At 38.0% G+C, this 27,921-nt stretch overlaps 1 protein-coding gene across 1 annotated transcript in view; it reads left to right on the forward strand.

Annotated features, from left to right (window-relative positions):
* Positions 1-27,833, forward strand: part of LOC133534575 (histone acetyltransferase KAT7) — a 34,251-nt gene extending 6,418 nt beyond the window's left edge. Inside the window, exons 6-11 of the mRNA XM_061873744.1 lie at positions 1,556-1,761; positions 2,150-2,327; positions 3,098-3,292; positions 19,953-20,046; positions 23,794-24,047; positions 24,540-27,833. Of these exons, the coding sequence (XP_061729728.1) occupies positions 1,556-1,761; positions 2,150-2,327; positions 3,098-3,292; positions 19,953-20,046; positions 23,794-24,047; positions 24,540-24,638 (1,026 nt within the window). The 3' untranslated portion in view covers positions 24,639-27,833. The remainder of the gene's footprint in view (positions 1-1,555; positions 1,762-2,149; positions 2,328-3,097; positions 3,293-19,952; positions 20,047-23,793; positions 24,048-24,539) is intronic.
* The last annotated feature ends 88 nt before the right edge of the window (positions 27,834-27,921 follow it).

The following is a 27,921-nucleotide window of genomic DNA, read 5'->3' on the forward strand; positions in this document are numbered from 1 at the left end:
GCCGGGAACCTGCTTGGCGGGCGCTCTGTTCGTAACCGCTTTCCTCTGCAAAGCGGGAAAACGCTACAATTGGTTATGCGTGTAGCGCTACGAAAACGTTAACAGTGAATGCGTTCATTTTATTCTAGGGATAGGTGACAAGAGACGAACGAGTCGAGTGAGTAATAGTGTGACAGCCTCCTGAGCGCTACTAGTTCCTGTGTTCACAAGACCTTGCTTGATCAGGGGGCCTAGTGTAGTGTAAGTTTTAGTGCCTTAGGACTAGGAAGATAAAAAGTAAACGGAGTTACGTAATGATGTCCAGAATTTTCAACACTTTAATATCTTTTTTGCACATTTTGTAAAGTTCAAAAATCACATAATTCAGGTCTTTGATTGCACTCACTTGCGCTTACCACAATCACAACTGGCAAGGTCGCCATGTGATGTGGGAGATTTGTAAGAGAAATACAAGTTGTTGTCGGTGTGATGTTTATTATAATACTGTCTAATTAAGTTGAGTATATAGTTGAATAGTAACGTAACGAATAGTGAAAGGGGACCACACTCCACACTACACTAGCCAAATTGACGCCAAAGGAAAAGTAAAAATGTAGGTATCGGGATGACAAATGCTACGAAAAGTAACGTGACTATTTCCATACATTATTTAAGTTTAAATCATCTTGTTTAAAATTCTTAAAGGAGCGATTAAATGTCCGAATCTTTTAGAATTAGTCACGTTCAGTTGTCCGCACCACCCCCTACGTCCTAGATGTCTATTTTATATCAGCTTTGCCCACAAGAATTACTCTCGGCACACTTTTTTCAGACGAGTCCCTAGTTATTATAATAAGTCCCTACTTGATATTGATCCTTTTCACACTTCATTGTCTAGTCTCAAAATGATACTTAAACGTAAATTGTTTTAGTTCAAGTACCTATTTCATATAATTAAATATAATACAATGTACACAATGTATAAATGTAACTTTCCGGTTGTCCTACCTACCTACCAGATATTAGTAAAAAAAAAAAATACAACATATCTGATAATTAATGAAACAGACAGTAATGTCAAACCTGCTTACTTTATTACTACTTATTGTATTTTTTTTCTTCTCCTCTGAAGACTAGTAAATAGAATTTAAGTATGGCTCATGATTTCATTTTCTTTATGCTGTTAGTATGTATGTTAACATTATGTACTTAATAATGAACCTCCAGTTCTATGATTCTTAAGTATGTTAAGTACTCTACATTGTACTTCAAATCCATTTGTATATGTGACTGTTTGTGTTCTAAATAAATTAAAAAAAAAAAGTTTCAATTGGCGTTTTCTATCAAAGATTGTGACCTTGGTTAGGTCTCCTGGGCTTGTTTAACCCCATGAGTCCCACGCGTAATCATACCTACTCTAAAATGACAATCAAAATACAATTCTAAATTCTTGGGACTTGGGTTTAGTCAACGCAATTGCGTAGCATGTCTCCGTGGTGATACCACTGATACCTAATGAAAACGAAAGCAATATCTATCCATAGAAATCGTTACTTACAAAAGCTCTCTTTTGCAGGATATGCGCTCCAAATGGAAGGGCAGCCAGGAGCTCCGCGAGAAGCTGGTAGCTTCGGGCGGAGACGACATGAACGAAGAACGAGAGCCAATACTAGAGGGCTTCGCGCCTGACTATGACTTGCGGCTGTTTCGGGAGGCTCAAGCGCTAGCTGCTATTAAGATAGAGGAGGAGCTAGGGGATATCCCCACCGACAAGGGCACTAGGTAAGCACGATATCTAAAGACTCTAAAGAGGAGACCTGTACTGAAATTAATAAACTGAAAAACTTAAAATTAGAAGACAGTCTGGCTGCAACGTTTGTCATAACCGGGAGGTGTCAAGGTACCATCGAGACTATGTATCCATCAGCCAAATTTAGTTCTTGGTAAAAGTCGTCATATATTCAGTGTGAATGCGGTCTGTGGTGATGCGGTGTATGGGAGCCTTACTTTCTCCCATGTTTGGAGAAAAGCATTATTATGCTTAGGCAGGATTAGTAATTTTCGTCCGACGAAATCGCTCATCTGCGAATGGCAGTTTTCTGGCCACTGAAATAATATACTAAACATATCCTGGTACTTTTTCAAGTGAATAACCCCCTTCTATCATTAGGTTCGTGGTAATGGGCAAATACATGATGGAGGTGTGGTACCAGTCGCCGTATCCAAACGACGCGGCGCGCGTGCCGCGACTGTTCGTGTGCGAGTTCTGCCTCAACCACCACAAGAGCGCCACCGGCGCCGAGCGACACCGCGCCAAGTGCGTGTGGCGGCACCCGCCCGGGGACGAGGTAACTTTGTGTACATGGGGCTGTTCGTGTGCGAGTTCTGCCTCAACCACCACAAGAGCGCCACCGGCGCCGAGCGACACCGCGCCAAGTGCGTGTGGCGGCACCCGCCCGGGGACGAGGTAACTTTGTGTACATGGGGCTGTTCGTGTGCGAGTTCTGCCTCAACCACCACAAGAGCGCCACCGGCGCCGAGCGACACCGCGCCAAGTGCGTGTGGCGGCACCCGCCCGGGGACGAGGTAACTTTGTGTACATGGGGCTGTTCGTGTGCGAGTTCTGCCTCAACCACCACAAGAGCGCCACCGGCGCGGAGCGACACCGCGCCAAGTGCGTGTGGCGGCACCCGCCCCGGGACGAGGTAACTTTGTGTATATGGGGCTGTTCGTGTGCGAGTTCTGCCTCAACCACCACAATTGCGCCACCGGCGCCGAGTATGTTCTCGGATGTCTGTACGCGGCTTTTCGTGTCTGATTTTTGCCTCAACCACTAAAATTATTTAACTCCTAGGAGGTGTAAATATCCACGAGGGCAATGCTGACAAATAAAGGTGCCAAAATATTATTCAATAATGAATTTAAAAAACCTTTTGGCAAGTAAAATCATATGCGATCACAGTGGATGCAGTATAGATGCAGTAGGCAAGAAAAAATATTAGTGTGTCATACTTAGATTTTTTTGAAAACGTGTTTAGGGTAAAAAACTGGACGAAAGTCGCTCCTGGACCATACACACCACTAATTGATCATGGCCTATGTTTTATTTATCCAACAGGTGTACAGAAAAGACAAGCTTAGCGTGTGGCAGGTGGACGGTAGGAAGCACAAGCAATACTGCCAGCAGCTGTGTCTGCTCGCGAAATTCTTCCTCGACCACAAGACGTTATACTACGACGTGGAACCTTTCCTGTTCTACGTCATGACATGCGCCGACGAAGAGGGCTGCCACGTCGTCGGGTACTTCAGTAAGGTAAGTATTTTTATTTTATTTATTTAGAGATCCAACAGTTGTGACATTAACATAAAAATTATAGTACATACAGCAAGCTAATTACCGGAACTCACAGGTAGTGACAATACTAAACTAATAGGTACTAAGGTTACGCACTATCGCATCCACATATGTGAACAAAGCGTATAAGCGACGGAAGCACAAGCAAGGCTGCCAACTGGTGTGTCTACTCGCGAACTTCTTCCTTGATCACAAGACTATACTACGACGTGGAACCTTTCCTGTTTTACGTCATGACTGGCGCCGACGAGGAGCGCTGCCAAATCTTTGGGAACTTCAATGATCAAGTAGTCGGACGGACGGGAGCACAAGCAATACTGCCAGCAGCTGTGTCTACTCGCGAAGTTCGTCCTCGACCACAAAACGTTATACTACGACGTGGATCCTTTATGTTTTACGTCATGACGTGCGCCGACGAGGAGGGCTGTCACGTCGTCGGGTGCTACAGTAAAGGCACATTTATATAATGCACGTTTCTTGTACAATAATCGGCAATAATTGTATGGAATTATTTTGTTGCATTGCAATAATAACATTCAATAATTGCACCAAAGAGTTTATACATGAGCAATAATAAATAAAATATTGAAGTAATTGATACAAGTATTGACAGGAAATAATTGCTACCCTACTTTGTTTACATTTATGACATTTTTGAACGAAAATAATTGCATACTAGTCTAGACCTTTTAGTTGTAAAATACATGACGTATTGATGAAATTATTGTATGTATATCGAAGTCCAATAGAAAAAGAAAATAATGTAAAAAAATACGGCAGCCTTCGTTGGCATTTAACACCTAACCCAAAAAATTTATGGAGGTTGATTTCACTGAAATATTATTAACAAACATATACTTGAACAAAAATTGATACAAATAAAATATTTAAGTATATAAATTGTTGATAAGATCATGATTGTCGTCAAACAGTGCGTGATTACAAAGTATTGAAGGTAAATTGGTCTGTTTATATTATTTGCAATTTCTATTGGATTCCACTTTATTTACAGTCGTAGATTTTCATTCAATAATTGAACGTTCGATATAAGTGGTAAAATTGAGTGTAAACGTATTGAAATTTGATTCTTCCGATTCGATAAAATTTATGGAAATAGAAGGTAACCGTAAATGTTTGTTGGATACGAAAAAAATATAATTATAAAAATCAAAGAAGAAGATTTTGACTCTAAAGAAATTGTTAATGAAATTAAAAACTTAAAAGGTTTTTTCCACGAGAACCCTGCTGGAGGCATTTTCTCGCCAAGCACCTGGCCGAATGCCAGTCCTTGGGCATTATTATTGTCAATAGCATATGATTTATTTATACTGGATCCGCACGGCAGAATCCATCGTATGAATGATAGATGGAGCGGCAATTCTTGCATTCAACCGACTGTTGGCCTCTGTTTAATCTATTCCAGCATTGGAATCAAATTGCTTTTAATATGCAAGAATATCATGTTAGGTTTACACTGAGCATTTTTTTGTCTCAATTTTATTGTATGCAATGTGCAAGAAAGTTGTGTTATGTAAACGGACCTTTAAGGTCAGTTTAATCATACAGACACAATTAGATATCCAGAGGCCGTGAGTTCAAGTCTCACCCAAGGCAGTAATTTTTCCACTTTTAAATTTATTCTAAACTTAATAGCATCGTTCGCAGACGTTTCTGCTTGTTAAAAATTAATTCATACAGACTCACTTCGTACATAATGCGGCATATCTGGTTGTCAGAAATTTACGTTTGAAAATAGAATTACGACAAACCATATAGCGCAGTCAGACTAGGGTCACCATTTTTCCTTCTCTTTCTTCCTCCAGACTTTACACATCGGATATAATCAATAAATCTTGGCTCGGTATTGTTGTAAACTGCATTTTGTAGTATGGGCGGTATACAAAAAGCGCCATCTGTACCCTAACGCTTCAATGAACTGCGCCAGGATTTGCAGTGTGGACTGTTGTGGACGTGGAGTCTGTTCAGTGTTTATGTTCCTTCTTTTTACCAAAGAGAAGATAAAAAAAACAATTGACTAATGTAGAGACAGGCAACAGGCGGTCATATCGCTAACGAGCGATCTCTGCCAGACAACTTTTGGGTAGCGGAAATAGAAAAAATAATCAAAACAGTAGGTGCTGCAAAAACGTTATGAAGCCCACTTTCATACACACAATAATTACAGTAAATAAACGTAGGTACACATAATATACGAAATACAAATAAACATACATATAAAATAAACCGAAATATAGCTAAATATAACAGCAACATGCCAGCCATAGAGTAAAACTACTATACAAACACTAAGGGGGAGATAGATAATGTTCTTTAAGTATTATTTTAAATACAGCAAGTGATTGAGCTCGCCTAATGCCTACAGATAAAGAGATCCAGAGTCGAACACCTTGAAAGACAAATGAACAGTTGTAAAATTTTGAAGAATAAGATGGGTCGAAACGAAGCAGACTGCGCGACAGCCTCATAGAATTGAGATAGTTGAAACGCTCATTAAGATAGCGGGGAGTTGCCGGAAGGCAAAAAAATAGAATAGAAGAGAGGCAACATAGAGTCTGGCTAGCCAAACATTGTTGACAGATATTTCCAATTGTCATGTGGTATCACCAATTGTCTATGATTTAAAAAATGCTAAAAGCCTGTTGTCAATTTATGCCATTCATTAGAGTAGTATGCCAAGGTAGAGGCAAGGAACAGAAGAACATTACGGCCCAAAGAATCTGGAATTTCCTGGATTCAACGGGCATCAGTAATGAATTTTAAAGGGCTGTCACAATAGATCACTACCTGGTCGACGTGGCACTCAAAGGCCCGAAACCACAATAATAATAATAATAAGGAACAGAATCTCCTTAGGCAGAACTGTTGCAAAAGTGTCCAGCTGTTAGCTATAAAGAATAGTTCCAAATATCTCCAGAGTAGCGCTAGAGTAGCTAAGAACCTAGGCGTTATTTACGGAGTGAAGTGCGCTGTCTATGATTAGATTTTTTTCTCAAGTATTCTAGGTATTATAGCGCCACCTATTTATGGTTTTTTGTCGGACACTTTTTGGTATATGGAGATTCTGTTCCTTGCCTCTACCTTCCATAGTTCGCGGTTTTTATGGGGTTTATTTTAAATAATATTAATAATGACTATACCGAGTGAGGTCCGGAAACTATTATTTAAGCTCATAAATAATTACGATAATGTGCGAAGTCGACGTGAAGCGTTCTATAACGAAAAACTGCTATGTTTACAAGTCGTAAACGAGATCGCTTTTTAGCGATAAGACCGCCTGTTGTTGCTTAGTTTTTTTATGTTAATTGCTGTATTTAGGCATGTTTTCGTCGTGCACAATAAAGAATAATATTATTATTATTTGTATGTCTTTCCATATCTCGGGACCATGGGGTCCCGGACCTTTGGGAGGCATGCGTGGGGTCGAAGCCAACAGCACAGAGGCCCTTTTAGACAAATTTGATGTTATGTAATACACCAGCTAGAACCCATTCACGGGTACAAATAGATACCCGTAAATCGGTCCCAGCTGGTGTAGGGGCTATTGTAAATAAAGTGGAGAAGAGGGCCGGTTATGGTGTTGAACTTTGGCTGGTCAAAAGATTGGGCTATTGTAAAGAGATCTAGACACCTGCCATAACAATGCTTGAACACGTTATAGAGGCAGGCGGTGACTTGCCGCTGACTAGATGGGCCTCTGAAACTGCCGTCGTAAAGACGACCAGGAGCAATACCGGTGTGAGCGGCTCAGGGGTGTCGAGAGGTGTGCGCCGCTTTCTACCCAGTGGCTGATAACAGCCACTGTGCCAACTCGCGTCTTATGCATCTTTCACTTCCACCCTCGGAGCATATAGCTCTAACGATTCCTCTCTGGACGGCCAATGAAGGCAAGCCAGAGCTGAGAGTCCTGCGGGTCCCCTTGGGGTCCACTCCGACCGACGAAGACACGCCGGAGACGGAGACCCTGACCAACTCTCGGGAACACTCGGTTCCGTGGGGTCCCCAACAGCTCGCCACAAGCTGCCCTGCGGGCTTATTATTATTATTATTATTATCTGGGTTCTTAGTTTTTCTCGGTATTCCACGGAATACCGGTGTAATGAAATGCACGGGCCGAAGCCAAGTGCATCTCATAATAAAATTAATCACTACATGAAAATTGACCGTTTTCGGCTCGGTTGTAGCTTGGTCCTGGTGGCGGTAAGGTAACTGAAGAAAGTTGGTTACTTATATTAGGAAGTTGCAAATCATTCTGAAGAAACTTTCTGACTATGCGGCATGTGTTTAAAATAACTGCTTTTTGCATAAGTAAATATAAAGATGGTGATAGCGATAGGGTTTTTATTGAGGTGTGTAGTTGTTGTGGGATGACACCTGTAGTAGACAAAACAATGGGTACTATGGTGACGGTTAATTTCCACATTCTAGCTATTTCATCTTTCAAATCTGTGTATTTGGTAAGTTTTTCGGATATTGTATTTTGTACGTTGTGAATATTCGGAATTGCTATGTCAATTAAAAGGGCTGTTTTGTTTGTTTTGTCTACTAAAGTGATATCTGGTCTGTTGTAGTGGGTGGTTCGGTCTGTTAAGATAGCTCTGTCAAAATACATCTTGTAAGCGTGGTTTTCTATGACATTGTCAGGGGTGTACTTGTAGTAAGGAACGGCTGGTTGGGTTAGCAAGTTATATTTCATCGCAAGTTTCTGGTGGACTATGTTGGCTACCTGGTCGTGTCTGTACTTATAATCAGTCTGGACTATTGCTCTGCATGCTCCGGTAATATGTTGTATAGTTTATTGCACTTTCTGCATGAATCTATATCTCTATTTTTCATAATGAATTTTTGATAGTTACGGGTCTCTATTACTTGGTCCTGTATAGCCATAATAAACCCCTCTGTTTCTGGAAAGAGCTCGCCGCGATTCAGCCATGCGTTCGACGCCACTTTGTCGACATTAGATTGGCTTAAATCGTGGCAGTGTCTTCCGTGTAGGGATTTCGCGCTCCATGCGGCTATTTTTGTTTTTTTTATTATTTATATTATTGGCGAAAGAATGCAAGTAAGTAAATAATTTACTGCTAATTTTAAATACAATATTTAAATGCTTAGAATATTTAAATAATCACTCTTATAAAAAACTGTCTTATTAATTAATATTGAATTAAAACTATTTTGAGGTAGAAATGTTCGTTTTGAAATGGTAATACTTCAGGTCTAAACAACATTTGGTATTCCGTTTTAATACAATAACATTATCCAAATAAGATGTGTGTAGTATTAGTATTAATACTATATGTACGTTAAAACGTAAATTCGGAAACGACAACTACTGGATAGTGTAAGATGCCCTTATGGTTACCATGATAGATTTATGGCGGCCATGACACTCACTTGTCAAGTCAAGTTGCCACTTCATTCCGCATCTGACGTCTGTTAAAAAACAGATATCATCTCAATACAATTTTGCAAGATTTGGCATTTTAAGATTATAAATTTTATCGAGATGACACCTGTCACCGTACCCGAGTCGCAAACAAGTATGGCATAACAGGAATGGTGAACTATTGCTATGCAGAAGGAACAAAAACTTGTGGTAAGCGAAAGTAAAAGCGTACAAACTACAGGTAGCTAGTATCAAGTCTGTAGGCTTCCTGGTTAAGTTGGTGATTAAGTAAACGTTTTCGCGCGAGGTTTAAAGTAGCTATAAAAAATTCAATTATTTATGTTAAAACTTTTGAGTATACTGAAATATTGTGTTTTTTGGAATCAATACAAGTGTACCGACAATATAAAAGGAGATTTAAAAAATTGTCTAATTGGCACCGAAACGAACTGAATAGTATGTGAACATTGTGAACCGAGAGTCTACGAAACGTTAATCGACCAAAAGTTATATCCACGAATAAATCACTCTGTGAATCGATATTCGGCGAAAAGTTGTCTGCGAATACATAATTTGCTTAGAATTGCTCGCTTTCTATAAAAGACATTCTAATACTTCGTCTAAGCAAATTTCACTAATTACTAACAAAAGTTCATGGCATAATGAAACATCTACTACTAAAATGAGGTTAATTTTTGTTGAATCATTTTTTAGTAATTAGTAAGTTTTCCTTGTCACCTGACGATTTGACCCTGTAGACGAGAAGAACTATTATGTCTGTGAGAAGAACAATATCTAAACCCTCCCCTCTGCCCTCCGCCGTGGTGATGAGAAATTCCTGGCAGCCTTAAAATCAATAAAAAATAGTAAAAACACATTATATTATAAATATCGCGCACAGTTCGTTGTTGAAAGTATCATATTTTCCCAATCAAAAAGCACATTTCGAATATTTCGACGTTGCCACCTAAAGCTCAGATAAGAAAACTCCGTTGAATTCCATAAAAAAAAGATGAGCAGTTTTAGTATGGATTTAATTGGTTTTAAAGGGGAATTTTATTTTTTGTGTTCCTGCTGGTGAGTAAGGTTGCCAGAGCTCAACGAGGGTGCGGAGTGTTAGGGTCGGCAACGCACATGTAACTCCTCTGGAGTTGCAGGCGTACATAGGCTACGGAGACTGCTTACCATCAGGTGGGCCGTAAGCTTGTTTGCCACTGCTGCTGCTTGTTATTTAGAAAAAGTAGTAATTTTTGTTGTAATGTACTTGCGCAATGTAAATTTAACCCGATATTTTTTTTTGTAATATAATTATAATTTATGGATATAATATTGTGTATTATCACATAAAATAAAATGTAAGCCTTCGTACATTTGGCATGCTCGTTATCACCTATATTTATGCATGGCTCAGACTTATGCTACCCAAAAATCAAATCTGAGTACACGACGCAGCCGCAAAAATTCAAATTAACGCAAAATCCACGAAGCGTTATTTACAAAAATCTCAACGTACGGCGTACGTTTTAAGGGGGATGCAGGGGGTGCAGACCCCCAGGTCGTTGCCCCCACAGCTGACGCGACGCTGAATGGGGTAGTAAGCGGTAGTAGGTGGCTATGTGTATGGGCGTGAATTAACGTGCCCGCCGAGGGTTTTGGTGTTAATGTTTGTTTCAGCCTGAAATGGTAATGCACCTTGTCGAGGTCGTTAACATCCAAGTCATCGTAGAATCTTAACTATATTTGGAATGCATCTTTCATGCGTAAACAAATAAAATCGGCATAAACTTAGTAGTATCAACAAAAAATCATTGATTGTATAATATATGTAGTTTAAGAAAAAATCGCGACCCTTAATTGAATAGCTGATGAAGATGGCGCGGTAAGGCACCATGTTGTCTGGTGACTGAATTGTCATCGTCAACGTTTAACAACCAGAGCTACCGCATAATCTACGGAGCTGTCAAATTCGATGCACCAATTTGTCTTAGACGTTATGCATCTAATATGCACAACAATCAATGAACTAAGTGGCTGGGTATAAAAGTTGTGTGTGTAAGCTGTAGACTGGTTGTACCTGGATTCAATTACACGGCTGGTCGGGGATTTAATCCCGTTTTGGCAGAGCGTCTGATTGTCGGGCCGATTTATCGCATGGCGGGCGTACATGTTGAAACGCGGATAGCTTTGCTTTTTTACGGGTTCTGAGGCTGAAAAAATTCTAACAGAGCCGATCAAAAAATACTTATACCTTGATATACATATAGCTTTTTTAAAATCTTCAAATGTATATTAATTCACCCAAAACATAGTTTATATTACTTACCACTTAAGTTAGACGGTTAGTCAGGTAGGTAGTGATTCCCTAATAGAAGGTAGGTTAAATCGGGGCTAAAGCAAGTTTAAGTACCTATTTGATTTTTACCGACAGAGTATGGATACAAACCAGGAGCAACCTCAACCTCACTGAAATCAACCACAACTTGCCACGAACAGTGCAGTAAGTTCGTCTTCTCTCACTCTCTCTGAGCTGAGCGTAAGTGTGAGCGAGATGGCAGTTGGTGCTTGGTAGCGCGGGTATCATGTATTTTTATTGTGTTTTAAAATTTAAAAAAAAGTAGTCGCTGAATTCCCTCGAGCAAATATTGCTCATGTTTAGAAATACTATTCATGTTTAGTTTTGGTGCCAATTATACATATTTTTCTCAAACTTGTAATGAAATGTTGACATGACTTACTTCAAATTAGGTCCGGAAATACTACATATCATGTGCGATGAGTGAAGATGATATGTAAAGGAATTTCATACAGCCTTACACACCTAGGCCTGTAACGCAACCTTCTTTTGTTTTTAAACGTCAAATTTTGGACCGTCTTGGCATTCAACCATAAAAAACCTATAAGCATAATTCTGCCATAATGTTTTTTTTTCTTTTTTTGTCTTTTTTGTGTTTTTCTTTTCTTTTTTGTGTTTGTTAAATATTGTTTCGGGGACTCAAAGGGGAACAAAAATTTCATTATTTTTACGCTACGACGCACGGTTTAGGAGATACAGCCCCATAAAGTTTTTTTTTTCAGTCATGTAGAAATCTTTATAGGGCTGTATCTCCTAAACCGTGCGTCGCAGCGTAAAAATAATAATAAAAACTTCGTGACCTATTTTCTTAACGGCAAAGTCGCTGTTGCCGTCTATTTTTGAGAAATAGTTATTTGTACAACAAGAGAGCAAAGTTTGATATTTCTTCGAGTGCTTGTTTTGAGTCCCGTGCAAGCGAAAGATTCTATAATTTAGAATCTAGAGTGTAGTAAGGGACTCAAAAGCGCACGAGATGCAAATAACTTTGATCTCGTGTAGTACACAAAATTTTTCACGTGAGTCAGCCATCAAAAAATACAACCTGAAAAAATGTAATCCAGACGGACGGATCACTATTTCACTCATGTTTTCTGAAGGTATTCTAACAATTATCTTTAATTACCGCAATAAAACAAAACGAAAGAAATTTCAATAAAATAATACGAAAATAATGAATTAACGAATATCAATTGACAGTTCAATCGACAACTTTAAAAAAAAAAAACTTTGTAAGATCCGGTCCGAATTGCGGATACTACTATTTGTCAACTATAGTAGAGATCGTTAAAAGTAGTTAAGTAGAATTATTTACTGCGTAACAATTGCGTAAATTTGAATAAGTTCATTGTTTTGATTGTATAATAAAATACGTAAAATATGGTGTTTTTATTAAATTTTAAACTTTTATTTCATTAATTAATTATTACGAATGAAGACTCGTAAGTAGGGTGTTTTGGAACGATGCGGTCTGACTTATTTCGGGGGTCTATTATAAACCATCAATATACCGTTGAATTACGTATGCACTTTTTTGTCTCTTTCTTTTTGCTGATGACGTGAAAGGGATAAAGACAATAGAATCCAAATATTTCGAACTTGTATTAGGCCCCGCACGTTGAAATGACATTCAAATCTAAAGGTCACTTGAATGTTATTTTGTCTCACTCGGTGAGCAAAATGCGATTTTGCTCACTGTTTTTAAGCAGCAAATTACCCTTGTTCGAGCTACTGACGTGAAATAGTTATTTGTACAACAAGAGAGCAAAGTTTGATATTTCTTCGAGTGCGTATCTTGAGTCCCGTGCAAGCGAAAGATTCTATAATTAGAATCTTGAGCGTAGTAAGGGACTCAAAAGCGCACGAGATGTAAATAACTTTGATCTCGTGTAGTACACAAAAATTTTCACTTCAGTCAGCAATCAAAAAATACAACCTGAAAAAATGTAATCCGTCTTCATCACTATTTCACTCATGTTTTCTGAAGGTATTCTAACAATTAACTTTAATTACCGCAATAAAACAAAACGAAAGAAATTTCAATAAAATGATACGAAAATAATGAATTAACGAACATCAATTGATAGTTCAACGTCAACTTTTTTTTGTTAAAATAAACTTTGTAAGATACGAATTGCGGATACTACTATTTGTCAACTATAGTAGAGATCGTTAAAAGTCGTTAAGTAGAATTATTTACTGCGTAACAATTGCGTAAATTTGTATAAGTACATTGTTTTGATTGTATAGTAAAATACGTAAAATATGGTATTTTCATTAAATTTAAAAACTCTTATTTCATTAATTAATTATTACGAATCAAGACTCGTAGGGTGTTTTGGAACGATGCGGTCTGACTTATTTCGGGGACTATTATAAACCGTCAATATATCGTTGAATTACGTATGCACTTTTTTTGTCTCTTTCTTTTTGCTAATGACGTGAAAGGGACAAAGACAATAGAATCCAAATACTTCGAACTTGTATTAGGCCCCGCACGTTGAAATGACATTCGAATATGAAGGTCACTTGAATGTTATTTTGTCTCACTCAGTGAGCAAAATGCGATTTTGCTCACTGTTTTTAAGCAGCAAATTACCCTTGTTCCAGCTGCTGACGTGAAAAATATATTAATAATTCGTATTGCCTCCTCGGGCTCTTCTTACAGCTTCTAAACGATTGGGCATACTGTTTATTAAGTTTCTTATGCGTTCTTGCGGGATATTAGCCCATTCTTCCACTAACGCCTGTTTCAGGTCTCGAAGTGTAGCTGGGGCTGGGTTTCGATTTCTTACACGCCTCCCGAGCTCGTCCCGTACGTGCTCAATTGGATTTAGGTCCGGACTTCTTGAGGGCCAGTTCATAGTGTTGATGCCAACCTCCTCAAAATCATCTTCTACAATCTGAGCTGTGTGTGGCCTGGCGTTGTCATGCATGAACATGGAGTTTTCACCCATATTAATTAAATATGCTTATTAAGAATCTCTTTCACATATCTGGCACTAATTAACGTTCCATTTTCTATCAAAACTAATTCCGCGCGACTCTCTGAAGAGATTCCAGCCCAAACCATAACAGACCCACCGACGAAGGAAACTTTGTCTTCAAAACACGCTGAAATAAAACGTTCACCTGTCCGTCTGTAAACTCTTCGCCGCCCGTCATGTGCATAGATCATAAATCTGGATTCGTCAGAACACATAATTCTTGCCCATTCTTCGTCACCCCATCGCCTGTGTTCGCGTACGTAAAGTTTTCTTGCTGTTCGATGTCCTCTGTAAAGTGTTGGGCCATTTGCCGGTCTATGTGGGGACAAATTAGCTTCACGAAGCCGCCGCCTTACAGTCCACTCGCTGATGTCATCTCTTCGGGTCTCCCGAAGTTGGTTTTTTACTTCAACTGCAGTGAAATGCCGATTTCGGAGCATGGTTGTAACAATAAATCGATCTTCACTAGCCCAAGTACATCTCGGCCTGCCGGTTCCTGGTCTTCAAAGGTTCCTGCCAGTTTCTAGGAAACGTTGGAGGACTCTCTGCACCGTAGACAGTGACACGCCAGTTCTTCTTGCTGTATATCTCTGACTTCTGCCTTCTTGTAACAAAGTGATGATACGTGTACATTCATCTTGTGTTAGCGACATGATAGTAATTCGATAATGACCATCAAAGACAACAGTAACTGCCTTTTATCATTTTGCTTTCACAGATTGAAAACAAAAGTGAGAAAACAAGCAAAAGTGAAATAAGCTCAATTTGAATTTAGTACCAAATTCGACTTCTTTTTTAAATATTTTTTTTTCCAGATTTCTTGTAGAACATTGAAGGTTCAATTCAATTCGATATTACATTCTGTATAATACACAGTTAGTTTTCTGCACATACCGCTATTAATTTGTAAAATATAAGGTTTTTTGTCACTGACCCGTATTATTTGCCCGCGAGTGTATTCTTAGTCGATAGAAAATGGACACTTAATACGTTTACAACTTGTTTGAATTACATACTGTTTGATATTATTTACAAACTTGGGTACCTATCCATATATGTTAAACAGTTTGGTAATTTATCTAACGAATGTTTGTCTACTATCTATTTCAAAGTATATATTTTATATCGCACGCGCCTCGTCGGTCGCTAGTGTGCAATAAAAGCTGAATATTGCCTTGAAGTAGCCAAATTATCTTTTATTACGTTTTCGTGCGGACTAATAAAATGTCACCTTTTCTGCGTCAATAACCTGACTAGCCCTTTAAGCCTTTTAGGTACCGTGTTAGTAATTTTTTTAATCATATCTAATTTTTATTTGTTTTTCGTGCTGTCAGTATACTGTTTAGGATTTTTAGGTCAATGTTTACTACAACTTATTAGGGAAACATAAATACCTTGACATATAAATAAAATATGAACGATTAATTACCATAGTTCTAGACCACAGTATAAATTGAATATGTCTGTCGACCTTATTTATTTATAAGATTCGACTCAGAGGTAAGTAGTCCTGTTGCAGTTTAGTATGCTGTAGCATTTGTATTTTCACTTGAATGTTGCAGTATCATATAATATTAGGTATTACGAACTATGTTGCTTATGAAATAAAGCTCAAATTTGACTGTTACCACTTAAAAATACGTTCACATTTCTGTAGAGTAACCCGCCACTACACAAAGTTACGGCAATTTTAATTCTCTTCTCTATTAACAAAGCACATTTTCTTCTGCAACCATTTCCCGATACGGCAGTTACTATGGCCTACGGCGTAGCAGCGTAGCACTCTCAACGTAAACTACGTGACGTAGCGTCTACGACGTAGTAAATCGAGGGCCTTGCGTTTCAGTTTTGAAGCAAAATGATGTTCTTAGCGCTCTCATAGACCTTTACCGATATACTTGGAGGAGCTACGGCGTTTTAAGAGGTTCGGAGATGCGGCAAAGGCACGTGACTGTCACCGGTGATTTGCTCGTAGGTATGAGTACTAAATAAAATAAGCGTATATAATTTTAACCTTTTTTAATAAACAATAGTTTAAAATTTAAAACTATAGTAAAAGTATACGATTAAAGATAAACCTTTTTTGGTACTCTATTTATTGTCCTTTAGTGATTTTGCTTAAAATAATGCAAGAAGACGGTCAAAGGGTCTTTTTAAAGTCTTGTAAAGGCAGTCACAATTTAACAAGGATAAGTTTAAATGTCCAATCGTTTTAGTAGGTACTTATTATTGGTCATATAAATTCTGCCTTTCGGACCCCATATTTGGCACAGATGTGAAAACAAATGTGGTGGCGTTAAACTCGTTTTTTTGTTTAAGTAAAAAAACTAAAAGAATTCGTTAGCTAAATATATATTTATGTTAGTCTCATACTCATAATTTGGACAGTGTTTAATATTCAGCAGGCGAAAGATGGCGTCTGGTCAATACCTCGGTCCAGCAGTAAGCCTCCCTCAGCGATGCATTCGGGGTTGCGATTGCGACTCCAACCGTAACATGCACTTGTAACAAAAATAAACTGCTTAAGTAAATGGATTGTTCTAATAAGTTCCATGTAATTGATAAAATTGGACAAGGGTTAGATGGACATTAAGTTTGCCACTTCGCCAAGCAATATCTAATACTGAATAATTTTGTCGGAACGCAATTAATTCTATGTATTTGGTATGCATATTACAATTTTTGTCGCACATCGACTGCCCAGCAGCTAACCAAGAAATCCACTAACCTTCGACGAATTGTTAGATTGTAGACAGGATATTATTAATAATTCGTTATTACTTCTACTTTCACTTATAAAAATTAACTTCATACATAATTTTCAAGTTTGGTCTGCAGTTGAATACGTGAATAGAATATAGGCCATACATCTCACTACCGCTTTTTCCATATTAAACTCACCACGCCCTCATGTTTCCTCACGTCCAACTTTTAACACATTACCTGAACTCCAAAACATCAGCTCCACACAAGTGTCGCGACCAAACGGTATATCGAGTTTACAAGTTAAATATACCTAAATCCAGACAAAGGATGAGACCACAGACTGTCTGTACCAGGTCATCGAACTAGGAGCGCCCCCCACTTCCCGAATCGTTAAAATAAAATCCCCTAAGAAAGTATAAGCTTCTTGATAAATAAGCTCCTTAGACAAAGGCTTTTATGTCTGAAGCAAGACATTAGGTTTCAAGTTATTATAAAGTAGTAAAGTGTAAATGTCGGTCTCTTTTGGTAAGCGGATGAACGGATACATAATGGACTTAGTATCCCATATAAGAGTATCAGTATAAGAGTTAGTTTAAACAAATCTATTGGTATTCTGTAAAACAGCAGGTCCCATATTTTCGGCATTAATAGATCATCGTATTCGTTTAATTTTCTTTAAATATCTATCTACCGGTCTGTGCCATTATTGCTCCCGAAACAATAATACAATGATTTTATTGTTACAACTTAAATATTGTTTTTGGTTTTGTATTTTTGTAAGGTTAGGTTATTTTAAACTGATCTTCTGGGGTTTAACAAAACGCAACCAACCACCTGAAGCTTAGCACTTGTTGGGTTTTCGTTTGATATAGTAGAAGCTGTACCTACATAGAAGGTAACTACATAAATTTCATAAAGTGAGTTTAGCTAGACGTGAACACTGGCTGGAGCAGATTTATTTCGTTAGGTGTGTGCGTCGTCTAGACTCCCCGCGTGTTTGCATTGGCAAATTGTCACTTGGGGCGCGCGCAGAATAGATCAGGCTGCCCACTTGCTTGTGCATATTTAATTGCTTTGTGAAGTCATGTAATCTATTATTGACGTCGCGGCTTCGTATTTAGCCAATGTGTTAGAGAATGTGCGTTTCCCAATCTGATGAACTAAGGTCATTTGTCCACATTGACATATATATCTAAGGACGCGCCTTACGGATAATAAGAATGGGGCCAGTACAACGGTGTCACGCACACGAATTCGAGCCAATCGTCCAGTCTAACGCCGCAACGCGATTGGTTGACGTGTTCGCACCACGCGCGCGATTGCCGCAACTAGTTCCGTTAGACTGCACGATTGGCTCGAATTCGAGAGTGACACCACTGAACTAGCGCCATTCTTAGTGCCCGTAAGGCCCGTCCTTAGATATATATGTCAATGTTCGTCCATCATTCATTCCAATGATGACCTTGGAAACTTTAGACCAATTTCCATACTTCCTGTTCTCAGAAAATCTGTAATCTGTTTGAGAAAATTGCTTCAACATTTAAAGACGAATAAACTAAAAGTCGTTAAACGATTGATGCCGACTCTGTACTAATCAAGCTACTCTGTACTACTCCTGGGTACACTCGCTAGGTAGGTGTAAGGTAAAGTAAGTTGGGTAGTTAGGTTGGGATCTCTCCAAAGCATTTGATTGCGTGAAGCATGATACACTACTACACCAGTTGTAGTACTACGGTCAGCCAACCGAAATTCTGAGCTATGTTAAATCTTACTTAACCAAAGAACCCAGAAAGTGGTTGTAAATGAAATCAAGTCCAGTGGTATGACTAAATTTTGTGGTACCATAGGGTTAAATTCTGAGACCTTATCTCTTCCTAGTATATTCGGAATTATTGAGTTTGGAATGGAAGGCAATTTAAAATACACTGATTCATCTCAAGCTACTCTGTACTACTCCTGGGTACACTCGCTAGGTAGGTGTAAGGTAAAGTAAGTTGGGTAGTTAGGTTGGGATCTCTCCAAAGCATTTGATTGCGTGAAGCATGATACACTACTACACCAGTTGTAGTACTACGGTCAGCCAACCGAAATTCTGAGCTATGTTAAATCTTACTTAACCAAAGAACCCAGAAAGTGGTTGTAAATGAAATCAAGTCCAGTGGTATGACTAAATTTTGTGGTACCATAGGGTTAAATTCTGAGACCTTATCTCTTCCTAGTATATTCGGAATTATTGAGTTTGGAATGGAAGGCAATTTAAAATACACTGATTCATCTGCCACAAGTAACACATGACAAATCATAACGTTAAGCATGACTTGCGTTGACGAAGCGGTCAAACTGAGATGTGATTTTAAAGTACCATGTCATCAATCTCTATATATACGATTAGGAATAATCAAAATAATAATTAATGATGAAAATTAAACATGAACTCGCTGCTCGTTTTACATCTGGATTTGGGGTACCATGTACGGAGGTGCCGAGTACAATGAAAATTAATAATGAACTTATTAAAATGCCTATTGAAACCCAACACTATTTGTCAATCACCGAAATTATTTTCCAATTTACACGGAAACGGCTATTTTGGCCTATTGAATTTGGCACATATAGTGCTAAACTATATAACTTTGCTTGTACCGTATTGGTTGATCAAATTAAGATATTTGTAAAGTGTATCCGTATCTTGGGAAATATGAGAAGTGTAGACCGTGTTCGACGCATTTTTTACAAGCTCCAGAATAAAGTACAGAGTGATTTTTATCATAAAATATGTCCTTGGTGGCAAAAAATGGAATAACCGAACTTTCTGTATTTACGATTATTTCCTTCCTATTGACTATTATACTCGTATAGTTGAGATTGTAAGACAATTGTCAAGGATACAACAGAATGACAAAGTAGGTACGCTTGACAAACTACTGAGCCCGCAAGATTGTAACATTATGCCCTTAGGATCAGGTAGTTCGTCCGGCTTGAATGGCTTGATCCTCAATGTCAATGAGGCCTTACAGTCATGTCATGGCTAACTGTATATCGTATATCATTTTTTTATTTATTATTTGTAACAAACTCTTGCGGGCAACTGCAGTTTGTAACTACAGTTGTCCCTAAAACTTACGTTTAAGATAGTACGTTTTTGAAACTTTACATTTTCTTTCTGGGCAGGAAAAGAATTCGTTCCTGAACTACAACGTCTCGTGCATCCTGACGCTTCCTCCTTACCAAAGGCAAGGCTATGGAAGACTACTCATCGACTTCAGTAAGTACAAATGCTTAATATATTTTTATGCATGAGGGGGTCTAGGTCATAGAAATGCTGGGAAGTGTTTATTTAGCACCATTGATGATCGTGGATTATTGTTTATTTAATTTTGTGTATATATAAAGACCAATATAGACTTAAATCTTGACTTAAATATGCTTCATAATTAATCGATTGAGTTTGACGGAATCTCTATATTTTTTCTGTGAATTTAAGTACCTACCTATCATTGTTTTGGTAAAGTTCTTATTCATTTTTCTGTTCTTTGGAGATTTACGTACATTAAAATTAGTTATAATTTGCGGAAACCAATTAGGCACACTGTTGACGAGTATACTCCATTCCTGTTACGGTTAGATAGAAGAAAAAGTGGTTCAGAGCCCCTGATCTTGTCATGTTCTAGAGACATGGAGTAGGTATGCAAACACATTACTTATATCAAATACTTAGTCCACGTATCCCGTTTCTACCTAATTCTTAGAATAAATCAGCCGCTTTATGGCTATTGCAATATGGAGCACAGCAGCACAAACACATCTAAACCCAGAAATGAGAAAACACTTGGGCAACGCCTTCAGCGCTCGGTTAGCAGTTTTCTCATTGTAACCCGTGACCTACCTCAGGAATTAAAAAAAAAATCTATCAGCGCCGAATTCCCTGGGCAAGCGGCTACGTAGGTTTGTTTTGGGCCGGCAGGTCGTCGACCCGGATCGATGGCTGCAGTATAGATCGGTCTGGCGTCTAGACAACCCCCCGTGGGCGTAGGGGGCGTGAGACGCGGCCGACGAATTGTAGATGCGCGTTCTGATGGCTACGGTTAATTATCGTTCTGCGTACTGAACCAGGGGTAGTCGAACGTTACTTAGTCATTGCACGACTAAACAAGTGGACTAGTGGTCATTACCAAGCTGTGGGAAAAATACTAAAATATATTATCTACCTTTCCCGCTACTAAAGTAATAATACAGCACTTATTAAATAGGTATTCATATTAAGATCAATTTGAATTGCTAATAATGTTAACAATAGTAGATTGTTCAACAAGGGCATAAAGCGATCCATTTTTATCCGAGGCAATGTGGGACCAATACAGTCGAGGATAAAGATGGACATTTATGCCTGACACTCTGCTTTTCACTTGGATTGCGAGGAAAATTTACAAAAAATTCCAATATTTTAGGTTATTTTGCCATATTTGTTCAAGACTAAAGAAAATCGTACTCGATCCGGCGCGCCGGCAGGGCTGGCAGTTTTTATGGCAGATTTTGAACTTTATTGCTGAGTTAATAAGGGTCGTAATATATGATTTACTTTATGCTCTAGATCTAGAGATGCAACGAAAAGTGGCTTGGCCGAATACCGAATATTCGGCGGAGCCATCGGCCGAATAGCCGAATATTTGGCTTGTAGTTTTACCTAAAATGAAGTAAATTAGAACGCGCGCGTGCGTGCGCTGTGCAAGTTGCAAATTGTTTCGCGCTGTAGGCAGTCTTTGATAGAAATCGCGCTTATTCTGCAAGCAGTGCATATTGAATTGCGGACATTGCGTTGCGTTAGTTTTCGTCGTATGTGTAAAAAAATACTTTGTATTATTTTTCTCATGTTTTGTACTATCTATGAATATAAAGGTAGTCTGAAAGATTATACTGATCTTGATAATTGAATGCCTACTTGTAGTTTTTCCTTTTTTTTACCCCTCGTTTACTGTTATCTACGTGTTAATGTTAACGTACTATTCGGTATTCGGCCGAATACTATGCCACTATTCGGTATTCGGCTGAATAGTAAAATGGTGGCCGAATACCGAATAATGGCCCAATATTCGTTGCATCTCTAATCTACAGCATAATAAGCAATTTTATGTTGCTTACACGCGACTTAAATTCAATTTTACGAATATGAGAAGTGAACACCAATTTATTTTTGAAATTTAGCGCTTTTAAAGGACACTCATGATATTTTTGACAGTTTATATACTTAAATCATTTATTTATGTTTTATAATGAAATGTAAATTAATAATATTTCAGTGAAATCAATCTTCGTTAGGCTAAATGTCAATTGCTATCAATATATGTCACGTTTGTTTACATAATTTGTTATTTACATATATTGGACTTTAACTATATTCCATGTTTTGCAAAGAACTATACTGAAATGGAAACTGGGGTGAACAGATAAATCCTTAATTAATTTTTTAAAAGCAGAAACGTCTGCGAACGATGCTATTAAGTTTAGAATAAATTTAAAAGTGGAAAAATTACTGCCTTGGGTGAGACTTGAACTCACGGCCTTTGGATCCATACTCCAGCGCTCTGCCATCTGAGCCACCAAAAACTCATCCATAGTCAGCAAATTTTCCCACCATATGGATCTACATAAATCTTGATGGAATTTAGCCATTTCGATGAAAACTTAATTTTTGCAACTCCGTGTACGTGTATCCACCATTAATTTATACATGATTTATTAATCTTTAGTGCTCAATGAAGCGTATTGCATAAAATACGGACTTAATGTTATTTAGGTATTCGTCATCACCTTGATTTACAAGATGTAGTAGAGAGCAGTGAAAGTGGATCACTTTCTGCTCTGACACTATATCCTTCGTGCTACTTATGCCATTTATAACCTAATAAGGTCCACCATACAAAAAAGATGACAGTTCTAAGAAATATGGCTGGATTTATGTTGTTTTGAAATCGAACGAAACAAAAAAAATACGACCCTGTTCCAATACAAAATGATTATTACATTGAAGAAATCAGTACTACGGGTTCGGCCTTAGGAAAATAAAGTTTTTAGTCTACAAAAAGCCATACACTTGTCAGCCACAAGTATAACGTTAGTGAATGATTCATACCTGGATAGGCGTAAGAATCGCGTGCGTTAGGACCTGTATTAGGCGAGGTTAGTTATACTTTGCGTGCAACCCCACAAAACATTATGGTAATTTGAAATTCAGTTACAATAAATACCCAACCTAAACACCATACCAACCTGAGCACACGTTGAGACATGGAAAGTCTTGTGATACTCGGACTTACGATAAATAAAGATTCAGTCGACTTGGTCCGCGTTTTTTCGCGTGTTCCGTAAAATCTTAACATCGTGCATATTAAACCATGATAAAAAGAAACATATTAGCATTACGAATCTAAATGAGGTATTTTATCATGTTACAAAATTAAATTGTAGTGTTTCATAATTATTCTTGAATAATTCTAAAGCTACACAATACATATGCCTTGTTAATACGCTTTTGGTGAACACAATTTTGCCGTCAGATAGATGCCCACATGTTTTTGCATCATTTTGTTTTAAGACGAAAGTAGAGGACCGCGCGAAATCGCCTTTCCATACAAACGTAGTCCTCATTTTCCTCTCTGGATATTAACAGATTTTTTTTCGAGTTTTTAATTATTATTAGAGTTAGGATCATTTAAAATTTGTATGAAATCTATTTAACGCTGATAATTTTTACGATAATCTCTCTAAAAAAAAAGTCTAACATAAGGGCATAGCTATGGTTAATATACATCAAACTGTGCAAAAATATTTTGCATAATGTCAGTAATCAGTATCCATAGAGGAAAATGGGGACTAAGTCTGTATGGTGAAGCGGCCGTCGCCTTTCCTCTTAAAAACCAACAATTGTAGAGAATTGAACCCTATCTAAAGGCAAAACAAATTAAATATTATTTTGTGTAAATGCGTAGATATTGAAATACAGTTATTCCCACAGGTTACCTTCTTACCAAAGTTGAAGGCAAAGTCGGCTCTCCAGAAACTCCGCTCTCAGATTTGGGTCTCATCTCGTACCGCTCCTATTGGAAGGAAGCGCTCTTGAAAAGACTATGCTCCGCGCCCGGACCTACCCTGTGCATCAGAGATTTGAGCAAGGACCTCGCCATTGCATCCTCGGATATAGTATCGACGTTGCAGGAGAGAGGTCTCATGAAGTATTGGAAGGGAAAGCATATTGTACTAAAGAAACAGGTGAGCGGACACAACATAGATTAGTTTTACTTTTACGTTATTCGAGAGTATATACAATGTTTATTCACAGTTTCTTTTGGTATGATGTAGCTAAACGAACGCACAATTCCTTTAATATAATGTAGAAAAATATGGAATTCTTTCTTCATATTAATATAAATATGTCAAAATTTTCGTGTATTGTCTTAATTACGTTGATCTATTTAACATTTGAACTAATTAATTACCTTAGTTTAGGGGCTGAGCTGAGGGTCATTAATGAGGGTATGAGTAATGTGAGCCCCACGATTACCAAACCGCTAATAGCCAGCATATGCGTATTCCATTGCTGGAGGTGTAAGGTTTTCCGCTTCCCTGTAATATAATAAATTTTAGCTGTGTTCATTGTCAGTCCGGTTCTTTATTACCACGTTTCCAGGCCTATATTCTTAACCTAAATATACCTATATGTACGAGTAGTTGATATCGTTTGACTGTGCCGTGGTCGCGCAGGACGTCCTGGAGGAGGTGTCTCGGCGGGCGGAGCGCGCGCGCTGCGTGGAGCCGAGCTGCCTGCGCTGGACGCCGCCGGGCGCGCCGCCGCCGCGCTGACGCCGCGCCCCGCGCGCGCGACTCGCGCCCAGAGCCCGCGCGCGCCACATGCCGCGCAGCCGCAGCAGCCAGGCCCGCAGCCTGCTGTAAGTCTGCCCCTGCGCCTGCTGATGGATTATATCCACTGTGAGATCTTTGCTTTTGCCATGCCATGTCATGGACGCAGTTTCGTCTGCCTTAATAGATCTTTGATTGTACCTTTGTTGCATATTGATTGACTGTTACTTAGATCTCACAATGATTCTTGCTGGACGTCGAATGTCACGCGCTGCGAAGCCGCAAGAGCTAAGTACGCGGCCATACATAAAACTCAATTGCCTCTTATGGTTCAAATATATTGTATATTGTATTGGTTTATTTAAATGCTGCTGTTTAGATTATATTTAAATTTTATTCAATGCATAATACGTGAGCTAGATGGTATCTGAGTGTGCAGACGTCACGCCACCCAACGTGAAATTTTATTGAGTTGTATCGGTTTGGTTCATTTCACAGCGATTGTAATAAAATGTCTCTATAAATATTAAAGGACTTATGAGAAATAGGTCAAATGTTAAAAGCGTTCATTTCATATGTAAAGATTTGTCTTGTAAATGAATAGTAGGTAATAATACTAATAATCAGTTGTATTGTCGAGTATATTTATATTAAATATGTTGAAGATATAAATTATTGTAAAATATATGCGATATGGGCAGAGGCCGAAATGTTATCATTTAACTTTCCCAGAAACAGAAAACATAATAAAATAAATGGCGACCAAATATATAGAAGATGTGGAGGATGGAATGGTACAAAGAGGAAATACGGATATCCGTATTCACCCTCACATCAATACATTTCATAATTTTTTATACTATAATACGCGCGAGTGTGAGATTGAGCTTAATTAATTTTTCATCCATATGGTTTGGTTTATAAAAATAACGTAAATAAAGCAGTTTAGCCGTGAAAGGGTAAGTGACAGACTTACTAAAATTATTTATTTACTATTGTTAAGGCAGACTTACTTTCGCATCTATGTTTAACTTTAGTATAAATAAAATGTACCTATCAACATCATTGTAAATTATAAAATTAGTTTGTTTAAAAGTGAGCGCAATCGTATGGGCACTTTTCAGATGTCAAGAGCGGTGAAAGCACACACTTGTAAACAAAATAGGTTAAATCACGAATGTCAACGCGGATTTTATATGAGAATTTTGACAGCTTAATATAAATCTCGCGCCAGCTCTTATGAATCTACTTATACCTAATTATACATTGTATACATTTCAGTACCTGTAATTATAGAACTGAAATGTTCGAACCTTATGACTAGATAAGTAAAATAGGTACTTACTCAAACGTCTTCTATGTTTATGTTGTATATTATCGCAATAAGTGTGGTTGTGTAGCGTACTTAGGTACTACGTAAGGATCCTCTGGTTATTATATCATTGAAATGATATATTAAGTTACATATATCCTATATTATGTATGTATTGCTAGAGATAACCATTGTGAAACATAAGATTTGAGGTTTTTTTTCGCGCTCAGTGGTCGTTCTTAGTAGTCAGACCACAAAATTATGAAGCGGCTCACTGGAGGTACATATATTCTAAATGTATCAATCACTTCTGAATAGATGCTCGTTACATACAGACGGACAGCTGAAAAGACAGACGGAGGGACATAACAAAACAAGGATTTCTCTTTGCCATCTTGGCTAAGGGATTCTAAAAAACCGTTTGTGGATTACTTTACTATCACCTACGGTGCACTAATGCTACCCGAGCGTGCAGTCCAACCAAAGAGAATTTGAAATAGAGGTAGATTGTCAAAGAAAATTTTGTAGCCACAATAAATTTACTGCCATCTTTAGACACATGATTAAAACTTGTAGATCGCCATTTGAATTTGATCCTTATTCTTTCACGGATATGCGTTAAATTTGTTAAATATCAATAAGTGGCGCAATCTTACCTAAAGTTTGGGGCGCCATTGCTCGAAACGATGCCGCCATAATTTTGGCGTTTGATCTATTAGATGGCGCCAACGCAATTAGTTGCAACCAATCGCATGCGTGATGCGAACTCATGATGTTCGGTCGGAATCATAAAAACGGGCCTATCTTTACTTTTGAAATCTTTGTTCATCTACCAAATTACTAGCGTCGCCATAACGTCTGCCACTTCGGCGGTCAGAGTCCTGTTAGTTGTAAACGTTAGGATTAACCTTTCTTTGTTGTACTGTTCAACAAGCTCAAACTTGACGAAGCTGCCTTGATATGTCAATGTGCAATGTATGTATAATATACAGGTACATGACGGATAACCAAACATTTTCATTAAATATTATGTTTATTGTCCTCGCCTTCTCCTCATGCGCTCTACTTTTTAACTATCACGGACGGCGACATGGCGAAACTATAAGGGTTCCGTAGTCCACTACCCGGTCTGTCCGTCCGCAGCTTTGCTCCGTGATCGTTAGTGCTAGAAAGTTGCAATTTGGTATGGATAAATAAATCATGCATGGCGACAGAACGGTAAAATAAAAACTATATATACAATGGTGTGAGGTATCATTGGATAGGTCTCTCAAAATGAATAAGGATCTCCAACAAGCATTTTTTGATAAAATGAAAATTTTCAGAAATAATCGCCCCGAAAATAAATGTGTCCCCGCCCTCTAACTTTTGAACCGTATATAAGATATTCGTATATAAAAATTTTATAAATACTTTCAAAGAAAACTATAGCAAATATGATCTGTCCAGCCGTTTTTGAGTTATTGTAAAAAGACTTCTCTTAGTAAAAACACGTACAAAGCGCTGCGAAGGTACTCCGTTATGCTTGTAATGTACACGATATGTATAGCCCCAGTTTAGCCTATTCTGATAGAATGGTAACTACGGAACCCTACACTGACCATTTTTTACATATATAAACACTGGAAAGCAAACTCACGAATCATATAATTATGTTTTAGTACTAATAGTAAATAAGCTGCATAAGCGAATATGCATACTGAAATGTGTAGGTTGGTAGATAGTTCAATTTAGACTAAGTACAAACTGTACAAAGTTGCGTTTTATTTATGGAAGATATTATTTTTTGTAATGTATTTCAAATATGTATATTGGTTGTTAATCTTAACCTGATGTAAATATTACAATTACTTATTTAATATGTTTAATACAGTTTGAATTTTTAATTGTGTTTTATTTTATAACATAATGGTATATATCCACATATGGGGTGTGTAATGTTTTTAATAATAACAATTTGCGAAATTTCATTTT

Source organism: Cydia pomonella, chromosome 2, assembly GCF_033807575.1.
Source record: "Cydia pomonella isolate Wapato2018A chromosome 2, ilCydPomo1, whole genome shotgun sequence".
In the NCBI taxonomy this organism is placed as follows: domain Eukaryota; kingdom Metazoa; phylum Arthropoda; class Insecta; order Lepidoptera; family Tortricidae; genus Cydia; species Cydia pomonella.